Source organism: Saccostrea cucullata, unplaced genomic scaffold (genome assembly GCF_032062105.1).
Source record: "Saccostrea cucullata isolate Sc308-1 unplaced genomic scaffold, CSIRO_AGI_Scuc_v1 ctg20471, whole genome shotgun sequence".
In the NCBI taxonomy this organism is placed as follows: Eukaryota; Metazoa; Mollusca; class Bivalvia; order Ostreida; family Ostreidae; genus Saccostrea; species Saccostrea cuccullata.
Window position 1 is genome coordinate 1186 of NW_026932886.1, and position 11615 is coordinate 12800.

Sequence of the window (11615 nt, forward strand, 5' to 3'; positions counted from 1 at the left end):
ATAATCGGCGGTAATCCGTGGTGTTAACGATCCCCTAACATCGGTCCATATCCGCCTAGTAGTTCTTAAAGAATCAGTCACATTATCCAGCGATGGGTATACGATGGGCAACCAATGCGTTTTATGATAAAAATGGAGTGGTTGCCGGCCGGATTTTCAAAGACCCAGCGATGCATTGCTAATCATAAAACGATGTTCCAGGATAATCGGCCGATGTATATTACTTCGCTCATACATTGGTGAACATCGTTCGAACATCGGTCGACTACGGGCCAAAATTTGGTCGAACATCGACCGATGATCGGTCGTTATCTGTTGAACACCACTCAACCCACCGATGACTTCAGATTCAACGGATATTGGACGATGCTCGACCATACATCGGCCGATCCGTGAAAGATGTGTTAATTATGGGTTGCCGATGAGGAGCTATGAGGGGCATCGTTGGAGACATCGCTGATTTTTAACTACGAATTATTTCCTACCGATGACCCCACCGATTCGCAAAATGGCCTTAGTCACCGTCCGATCACTAATGGTGTCAATGTATGAGTGATGTAATATACATCGACCGATTATCCTGGAACATCGTTTTATGATTAGCAATGCATCGCTGGGCCTTTGTAGGTCCGGCCGGCAACCACGCCATTTTTATCATAAAATGCATTGATTGCCCATCGTATGCACATCGCTAGATAATGTGACTGATACTTTTTGGACTACTAGGCCGATGTGGACCGATGTTGGGGCATCGTCAACATCACGGATTACTACCGATTACCACCGGTCTACGACTACCGGCCGGGAAATGTGACCTAGGTGTTAACAATAGTCGACTTCTCGAATATTCGTTGACATCCATTATAAAGATTTACCTTCAAAAACTCCATCAACTGGTTCTCACTTGTGTCTTTTTCGGCTTTGTTCAAGGACACAAATTTTCTACGACAAGAAATGTTAAAACACATTCATATTTCCAATACACCTTATTCTAATGAGGATTATTGTGTTATAACCGATATGTGCTACTGAAAAAAATTTCTCAAGACTTGGTCAATACATGTATTGAATATGATTAAGCCTCGGAACATGTTGATCAACAATAAAACTCTACCCAGAAAATCATTTAAATGACCCCCTATGTTTAAGAGATGAACACTAAGTCATAATTTATATAAAGTAAGTGCGACTCAGATGATTTTTATTGTACCTATATCAACTGTTGTTCGATCAAGACATTTTTAACATCAGTTTTTATATATACAGATACACTAAAGAGCTGTAAAACATTGAATGAAATAATTTATTTACAAACAGAGTGGCAACGTCTTTGTTCACTGGAAAAAGCGAGCATCACTATTTACTACGTACGTGTGTGTACACTTATTATCATTATGACAGCATAACTATGTTTAGATTTTCATAGCTATTTACAATTTTAAGACAGTTTGGCTACCTTTTCAACTTGGTATCGATCTCTTTAAAAATTCCATCAACAGTATTTTTTTCTTGGTTGCCCACGCCACTTGGCTGCTCTGTTATGGTAGTTTGAATTTTGTTTATACCTGATTTTCCAATGAATTGTCTTCGATATAGTTCACTTTCCTTGTCACCAAACTAGGATTTAAAAAGTTTGTCAATAACAAACAACTTTTGTTTTCCACTAAATTACGTGAAGCAATACAATAAGAGAAAAACGGTCCATCGCGCTCATCTACGTCCCACTAGAGCTCATTTCTGACAAAATATTCTGATGCTATCCAAAATAATACTTTGTTCCTGAAATCAGTGACTCTTTTAGCAGATACAATCTATCATTAAGGTAGTCCGATCCTCAGGTTTATAAAATTAGCAGTTAAGTAACCAAAAATACTCATAAAAGTATCTCTGAATCCACAAAGTTATGTAAATTTATCCACAGTACATGTATTTCTTGAAAGTTAAAGATTAAAGTTAGTCATATTATATAGGGAAAATTGTCAAATCTCCAATATTTTTGCGGAAAAAGCAAATTGAAATATCAGCAATGCATTTTCAAATTGCAAATTTATCAACAAATATATTTTACGTTAAACAAGACGCCCATGGGCCACATCGCTCACCTGAGCACTGTGGCTAGGAAAAAGTAGAAATTTTTTTTATTATTGAAAAGTTTTAATCCAAAAGAAGTCCCATGACCAATCATGGCTTTACTATTCTTGAGAAGATGATTTTTAAAGAATGTTTCTATATATTTCTATGTAAAACCATTGTGGCCCCGCCCTACCCCCGGGGGTCATGATTTGGACAAACTTGAATCTACACTATCTGAGGATGCTTCCATATAAATATGATGAATTATGGCTTTGCTATTCTTGAGAAGAAGATTTTTAAAGAATTTTCCCATATAATTCTATGTAAAATTTTGGTCGGACATTTTGGCCCCGCCCTACTCCCAGGGGTCATGATTTGAACAAACTTGAATCTACACTACCTAGGGATGCTTCCATATAAATATGACCAATCATGGCTTTGCTATTCTTGAGAAGAAGATTTTTAAAGAATTTTTCCCTTATATTTCTATGTAAAACTTTGGTTGGCCATTGTGCCCCGCCCTACCCCCTTGGGTCATGATTTGAACAAACTTGAATCTACACTATCTGAGGATGCTTCCATATAAATATTACCAATCATGGCTTTGTTATTCTTGAGAAGAAGATTTTTGAAGAATTTTATTATATATTTCTATGTAAAACTTTGGTTGGCCATTGTGGCCCCGCCCTACCCCCGGGGGTCATGATTTGAACAAACTTGTATCTACACTACCTGAGCATGTTTCCATATAAATATGATGAATTATGGCTTTGTCATTCTTGGGAAGAAGATTTTTAAAGAATTGTCCTATATATTTCTATGTAAAACTTTGGTCGGCCATTTTGGTCCCGCCCAACCCCTGGGGGTCATGATTTGAACAAACTTGAATGTACACTACCTGAGGATGATTCCACATGAGTTTCATCTTTCCTGGCCCAGTGGTTCTTGAGAAGATTTTTTTTAAAAATGCCAATAATTTTTCACTAATTCATAATTATCTCCCCTTGGAAAAGGGCGTGGCCCTTCATTTGAACAAACTTGAATCCCCTTCACCCAAGGATGCTTTGTGGCAAGTTTGGTTGAATTGGCCCAGCGGTTCTTGAGAAGAAGTCGAAAATGCGAAAAGTTTACGGACAGACAGACAGACAGACAGACGGACAGACGGACGCCGTACAAAATGTGATCAGAAAAGCTCACTTGAGCCTTCGGCTCAGGTGAGCTAAAAACGATAGGTATCCAGGCATTCAGGGAAATTGTCATGATTTTTATACTTATTTGGTATATTTTGTCTTCTATTTCCGCAATGTATTCTATATTACAAAGTGTAAAAGGCTTTTGCTATCATTGCAAGACACCACATATCACTTCTTATTTCATATAACTCTAATAAGCACATGTTCCTAAGGCTGGATTCAAGAAAATCTTATTTCTCTGAAACTGTATTAATGTTATCTCCTTTAATAGGGTACAAATGTCAACTTTTATAAGACCTTTTCTAAGACTCAAAGACCTTGAATCTTTTAAAGATGAATAAAATGAAAATTGTTGCATGAAAGAAATTCATTTTCAAGCTTCATTTTGATGCATTTCAAATCAAATATTTATATTTGGAGTTATCCTTCCTGGCTGAGGATCGGACATCCTTAAGTCTTTTTAGAAGAATTATCTAAAATACTTCTGTATAATTTAATTCTGGTTTTAACGCTGTATTTGACTGGATAAAAAAATTAAGTTTATAAAGCGGTTTATAAAGTGTAAACTGCCCCAACCAAGTTTATACCGTATAAAATTGGTAGCTATTAAATTCATTCCTTAAATAAAATTAAATCAGTCTAAGGTTTGTGGCGATAATTTTATAGTATTTCGTGCAACACAGTACATTTGATTGATTGCATATCAATTTCATTTGTACATGTACCTAAAACTGCATGTTGGTAACGAGAAGAATAGTTTAAAAGATATTTCATCCAATATGTTTTGATATATTTTAAATTATGTTTTTTTCAAAGCATATGCCAAAATACAGTGGAATATTTGAATTTTAATTTGTTTTGTACCAAATTTTGAGGCCTTTGCACATGTTCCTCGAAAGAAGTCAAAACTGTTAAATTCGACAGCCATTATGCATTAGAATTAAGACAACTATAAACATACTTCAATCGATCTAGACTTTTTGAGCTTTGACATAAATAAGGCTAAAAACACAAAGAAAATTTGGAGTTTTACCAATACGAATCCAAGTGTTTTAATCAAATCCTCGTGTTTTTCTGGTTTAAATCTTCCATCGTATATTTCTGGCATCGATTCTACATCTGTTAACATCCTGAAGAAAGAGTGTTCTGGTTTCATTGAAAGCCACCACCCTGTAATGTTTTGAAAGTGATGAAGAACTTCATGGGCAAGTGATATTACAGGTATTACTTTTAATTAATTTGAAATGTTAATGAAAAAAAGAATTACCATCAAAGCAGAATACTGGATAATTACACAACAATCCACCATCAACATATACCGCTTCTCTACCAGAACTGGCGTTTATCACTCGCACGTCTTCAAAAACCACTGGAAATGATAAGAAATACAAACGAACATTTTTGTTTTTTGTTAATTTTTATTGAAATTTTAAATGAGGATAATAAACTCTTCATTTGGTAAGTAGAAAATAATAAAACTATATTGTTTATTAAAGTTCAATAGCTACAATTATTTAAGAAAAGAATTTAGATTGATATGCAAAAGGTTTTGACCATAACATGATTCATTTTTAATTATTGAACAATTTAAAAAGCTATTTATTCGATGATCCCTTATTTAACTTTTTTTGTTATCATTCATATTTTCAGAATAAAGAAAACCCGTTGAAGAAACTAACTGTCTTCAATCAGCTTTTGAAGACATGGATCCGTCTCTCATTGAGAGCATGTTTAGTCGATTAATTTTAAAAGTGGGAGAGAGCTATTTTTGTTGTGCGTTTAATTTGTTCTTTATTCCATTTGCAAACACTACTCAGTATTGTACTGTCAAATATATTATGTTAAAAAAATTGTAGATTAAAATACCTGGAATGGACATAGACATTCTGACAGCTTGTCTGATCTCCATATCTGGTGTTGTCTTCATGTGACAGTATTCCTCTATCTGTGTGCTGATGTTGGTCACAACTATGCACAGTTCATTACCATTCTCTTCGTACAACTTAAATAAATATATAGATAACATAAATATGATTACGTCTTCTGAACATTTTTTTTTCAAAAATAGAAATATCTCCAAGAGAATCAAATATTTATTATTACGAAAGGTATTAAATTAAATCTTTTACTCTAAGATTTTTGTAAAGAAATTGTAAAATAAATTTTATCTAATTATTGTAATTATTTTCATGTTCAATTGAAATTGAGCAAAATTTTCTTTAAAAGGTTATGTCTAGATGTACATGTAAATCCATCGATATTTTCAGTATTTACTCAGAAATTATAGTGTGCTTCGTCATCTAACCTCCTTAAAGGTGACTTTGCTTGAAAAACCAAGTTCCTTAAATCTGTTTCCGAGCCAAGTTTTGAATTTTGTCCCAGTGTACATTCCAAATGACAAACTCCTGCAAGAGCAAACTCTGCAGAGAAGATTGCAGATACCACAGGTTGTCAGAAAACAGGAGCTGATGCGATTCATACAACCAAGCCAGCATGTGCAGCAACAAGGACAGGAGCAACAACAACCTTGATTGCAGCTACATAGTCCACAACAGCAATCTAGATTTTAGCAGAATCTTTGAAAGTTAATTGTGTCATGATGTTCCGTTAAGAACTTTAAACATTATATGTGTCTCAATGAGCAAAAGATAATTTAAAATATGCATTAAAATTTGTTGATATTGTAAATTGTGTTCAGTGAGCATAATAAATAAATCCATGGAAATTAAGTTAAACTTAATGAAATAGTGAATTCAGAATTGTACAATAAATATGACCTTTTAGTAAATAGTCGAAATTGATTCTCATGTATTTTTTGATATTTGATACTGGACATTTCAAGGCGAGTAGTGAAGCAACAATGGATCCAAAACTCGTTCCAGCAAACCTTTTAACTTTTGGCAAAATGTGAACCTGCTCCAGAACCTGTTCAATTTTTTGATAAAGATATATTAAGGTCATGCAAAGAATACGAATTGAATTAATAAGATTAATAAAATTAATTAATGCACAGGCATGTTTTTTTTTTAGGCCTGTGTGCCCGTCGATCTCACCATCCAGCCAGATGCATGTTCGTCATAAGTTTCTGTCACCCCTAAAACTGTGTTTTCGTAAAAAGATGTGGCATTTCTTTTCTTTTCTTTTTTTTTTTTTTTTTGTCAAAAGAGCTTAAGGAAACTCTAAACACTAATAAAAGTGCCTTTTAGACTTATATCTCACATATATGTTGGTATACGGGGACTATTTAGTAAATTTTCAACACAGAGTACCGAGTCTGCCTTATATCCGCAGGAAAAAAAATGTTCAAAAACAATAGATTATCCATAAGTAATTGCAGAACCGTAGCTCTCCGAAAAAAATATATTAAGAGACTGGATCAAAATATTTTTTTCGGAGAGCTACAGTTCTGCAGCTAATCCATAAGCAGAAATCACTATTGCTAACTTACTTATAGGGAAAATTAAGGGGGGAAATGATTATTCTTGATCTAATTTAATGGTAAGAATATTTTAATCTTTTATATTACTTCTAAGGGCAGATCACTCTAACTGTATAAAACTACCCTATAAATACCTATAGAACACCTAAGTGTGCGATGTTTAGAGCTCATCTGGATAAGTGGTTTCTCTGGGGAGTGGTGCACGATTGGTGGTTATAAAGTTGAAATGCATTTTCTTTTTTTTTTTTTTTTTTTTGAAGCAACGGCTGTTTATTCTAAATCTACTATCACATGCAACAAAATTGAGTTTAAATTTAAAGTAAATAAATTTAAACTCGGTAACACAGTACCTACTTTATTTTGCATTTTGATCTTTGAACATTGTACTAAATAAAGGAGTGTTACTTTGAAGAGGAGTGCTTGACTGGGAACAAAACTAATGACTATGTAATTAATAAATAGAAAATAACTCGATACTTTACCTCAATAACTCCTATATAGGCAACGCCCTTTGCTCCACCTCCTCCGAAAACTAGGTTCTCAACTTTATGTTCTATATTGATTTGTTAAAGATATGTTTGATAATTCATCTATTAGCAAAAGCGGATTCTAAAACCTTGTAATTCTTTTTAAATTCTTGAATCTGCTTAACATACCATCAAAATCTGATGATTCCAAACTTGCCATCTTTGAACCGACTTAAAGGCCCTTAAATTAATCAGAAGCATTTTTACAATGAAATTTATTTGTTTGTATGAAATAATACCTATAACTAAACTGAAAGATCTTATGTAAGATATATAGCATGATTTTTCAGAGATTCTTCTATTAATGTAGAAAATCTTAAAATCTTTAATGATATAAAAAAAAATAATTGTAAAATGCAAAATAAAACGTACCTTCCTTTGATTTATCCTTTAAACATTCCTAACTCCCATGTACCTTATTTATATATCTTGCCCACCCGACATTTTTACATGGTTTATTTATTATACAAAACCCTTCTGATAATCAAATAAGTGTTCTCGCACTATATCAAAGTCACATCTTTATTTCAGGAAAGACACTTTACATGAAGCCAGTATTTATTGTCAAGTAATAACAAGTGAATAGCTCTACTGCTTATATATACAATGGAGGTGCTAATTTCAAAGGCACATTATAAAACCGTGTATAATCGTTAACTTGTGGACTTCATCTTTTCCAATCTTTTTATTTGAATCCAGTTAAAAAAAAATTGCATGCTTTATGTAGTTGAAATCCAAATATTTTCATTGGATTTTAACGATTCGTTGCCGGAGAGTAGAGGGTTGTTAATGTTGTTTTTCATATACAGTGTATACCATTTCATTTTTCAAACCCTTAAAGATGTTGTTGAGTTTTGCTAATTTTAGTTTTTTTTTAAATTTAAAATCTCAAACTAAAATCCAACCGCTATCGGGATTTCATATTATTAGTTTACATTTTAAAATTATTCACTGTGTTTTTTCTTCGTATTCAAATTCAAATAAAGTTATTGATCATTTGAAAAGAAAATATCACACTTAAATTATAACATACATTTGTATTCTACAGTCAAATAATGCAATTTATCCATTGAATAAAAAGTGATATTTTTAGAAAAAATATACGGAAGTAATTTTTTTCATTTAAAAATTTAAGAAATTTAAAACAAATTAAATTGTGGCAAATTCGAAATTTTCCTCCCCTTCACAAAAAATGTTATTAAATCCAGATACAGTTTATTATTCTTTAATTGGATATAAAATTTATTTCACAAATGAGAACGACTTTTTTCTTTATTTTTTGAGCATTATGTACTCGCTGAAATAAAGAAATCCTGTCCCGGTTGTGAAAATATTTTGACATCTAACTTTAAAATATTAAAAAATCCCCACTTATACATGTGTATGTAATCTATCTATTTGTCCGTCGTCGTGCGACTTGCGTTATGTGTTAACATTTTTAGCCTCTTCTCTGCAACCACTCAACCTATTCCAATAAAGCATCTAAGGGTAAAGAGAAACAAAAATGTGAATTTCATGGACCCTGTCTTCCTGAGGCCTGAGAGTTTGTTCCAAAACCAAATCTTCTTTTCTCTTGGACATCAAGCAGTCAAACTATTGGCATGATTGTAATAAGCAATGATTCTTGTACCAAAATTTTAAAATTTGTGGCCCCAGGGTCAAGGGCTCTGATGCTAGGACAGGAATACAGTATATAGATTAAATATTGAAAATGCATTATTTATTTGAAAATCTTCTGCTCTGCTCTTGGGTATTAAACAAATAAACTTAATGTATAGTTATGATGAGGAATGGTGCTTCTTCCAAAATTGTGAATTTCTTGGCCTCTGGGTCAGGGGTTCTGGTGTTATTTTGGTCTATATTAATTATATAATGAAAATGGATTTATCTTGAAAAAATCAACTTCTTTGCTCATGGGTCTTGAACAAACTAACTACTAGTATATACATAGTTATGATGAGGAAGGGCGCCTCTTCCAAAATTTTGAATTTCATGGCCCCAGAATCAGGATCTTTGGTCTAAGGGCGGGGCTATATAAAATATATATTGAAAATGCATTTTAATTCTTTGAAAAACATTCTTCTCTGCTCCTTGGTATTAAACAATTAATTACATACATAGTTATGATGAGCAAGAGTGCCTTCTTCAAAACTGTAAATTTCATGGAGGTATGATGTTGTGGCGGTGCGCGTAAATTATATATCGAAAATGCATCAATTCTTTGAAAATTCTATCCTCTGCTCCCGGACTAACTACATTCAAACCATTTATACTATTCATTATATCCTCCACATGCAAGGCGAGAGGGTATATCGTGATCGGGATGTCCGTCCGTTTGCCTGTCTAGCTGTCTGTAGGTCCGTTTGTCCGTTAAGCTTTGGGGTACCCATCTCTTATCCGCAGCTTCCTTATTCCACTGAATGAAATTTAATGATACTTTCACACAAATTGTCTTTGTGCACCTCCTATTTTTACTTATTGATCTGAAACTTAGTTCGGGTCTCCAAGAGCAAAACATGGACTTTGCTAGTATAATCATATGGGAGGCTGGGCTATCATTTAGTGAGTTCAGTGCGCACAGTAAAGAAATCAACACATTCTATTTTTTTTTATACCCATTATCCTCATGTCTCTCTCTCTTTCTCTTTCTGTCTCTCTCTCTCTAATTAAGCATTAAGAGGTTTTTCGTAAAAAAAAAATACGTTTATAATGAATTTAAATTGTTTTCCACTTCATTTAGTGACTGAGGAGTTATATATATTCATGCATATGACACTCAGTCATATAATTACAATTCAGTGTACCAGCACATATTTAACTTTTTTGACGACAAACTACAATTGATGTGATTTATAAGAGGATCCCCCTTCAAACTCACACAGTTTACACGTAAGGACTTGACAATATTACATTAACTGCTTTTCCGGTTTTGACAGTATATCTATCATGATAGATCCGTGAGTTGTTTTATTTTAAAAGCCATCGTATACACAGCTTTACAATGTTTTCTCTATTAGAAACTTTATATTTCAGTTCTATTTTTTATAATTCATTTTATAGATTTGCCGATTTCGTAGGGTGTAATGTTGTGGTTTGGTCTAAAATGATGAAGATGGAGTCTCCAAAATGGAGCGTCATAAATTGTAAGGGGTGGAGAATCTTTTTTCTTTTCAAATTTTAGCTCTTGCTTATTAAATCTATCAACACAGTTTTTTCCAAGGAGAACTTGTTAAAATGTCATGTGATGCAAACAATTAAAAGATCTTAAGATGTCTGTATGAATTCGTTTTTAGAGGTCGAGGAGTGAGCGTACCAATGGGAAATGGGGTAGATTGTTGGAAGATCTTTTCTCAAAAAACGACATAGATATAGTCAATCAGAAACTCAGGCACCTCTTCAGATTACTTGTATGTACAATGAGAATATTTTTGAAAAAAAATAATTTCGCAAATGACCGATGACAGGGTAAGTTTGAATAAGAAAAAAATATCACTCTATTTATCCACAAAATGAAATCCCCAAATGAAAATTTGCGCTCAAAGCACAACATATTGAAGCCACGAAAGTACGTGAGTTGACGGTATTCATTTGGGTATAGATTGCATCTGAAAATATGATGCAATATGATTTCAGTATAGAGAAATTCTGTATTACTTGAATATGTCATTGTCTTCCTATTTTAGGTTGTTCTTCAGAGGATATGGAAAATACCTGGTACACACACCCCTCTATCGCCATTTTTGTTGTGTAAAATATAAAAACCATTCGAAAGTTTCCAAACCCTTGAGACATAAATATCAGTTTAATTATTTTAGAGCCCTTCAATGATTTAATTATTAATTGATATGTAGCAGTAAAATAAATTTTACATACAAAGTTTTTTTTTTATGAACTTATTTGTTTTTGTATAGTTTGAAACATTTTTCTATACACAAGAATCATTACATTGAATATTAATGCAATCTATAATTGGTTTGTAAAAAATCATACCTTTCTGGTTTTCTCTCGAATAAAGTACAGAATTTTTAGAACAATATATAATAAAATACCAATTGCTTTATATAAAATGTCTTCTCCATGTGACATCTATTAAAAATAAGAGGTTTTTTCCTGTTTTATCGAGTATAGGGACAATCTACATGGGAAATCTTTATTACTGCATCCTTGGGGTAAAAAAAAATTATTTGATTTTTATTTTTAAAAACGATTGTTTTTGTTATGGGACAGTATAAATTAAATATAGTTGCACGAAGACGAACCCAACAGAGGAAAAGGAGGAAAGGCTGACAAAAAATGGAGGCGAACTATTAAAAAATTTGAAGGACATGAATCTTACCTGGGGAGATATGGAAAGGACAGCCAAGAACAGAGGGGATGGAAATC

At 32.9% G+C, this 11615-nt stretch overlaps 1 protein-coding gene across 1 annotated transcript in view; it reads right to left on the reverse strand.

Moving 5' to 3' along the window:
* Positions 1-815: 815 nt before the first annotated feature.
* The window catches only part of LOC134236403 (uncharacterized), a 37777-nt gene continuing 26977 nt past the window's right edge, over positions 816-11615 (reverse strand). The window contains exons 2-10 of the mRNA XM_062718571.1: positions 7362-7413; positions 7188-7258; positions 6044-6191; positions 5572-5825; positions 5133-5268; positions 4534-4635; positions 4300-4436; positions 1457-1617; positions 816-942 (exon numbers count right to left, since the gene is read on the reverse strand). Of these exons, the coding sequence (XP_062574555.1) occupies positions 816-942; positions 1457-1617; positions 4300-4436; positions 4534-4635; positions 5133-5268; positions 5572-5825; positions 6044-6191; positions 7188-7258; positions 7362-7392 (1167 nt within the window). The 5' untranslated portion in view covers positions 7393-7413. The remainder of the gene's footprint in view (positions 943-1456; positions 1618-4299; positions 4437-4533; positions 4636-5132; positions 5269-5571; positions 5826-6043; positions 6192-7187; positions 7259-7361; positions 7414-11615) is intronic.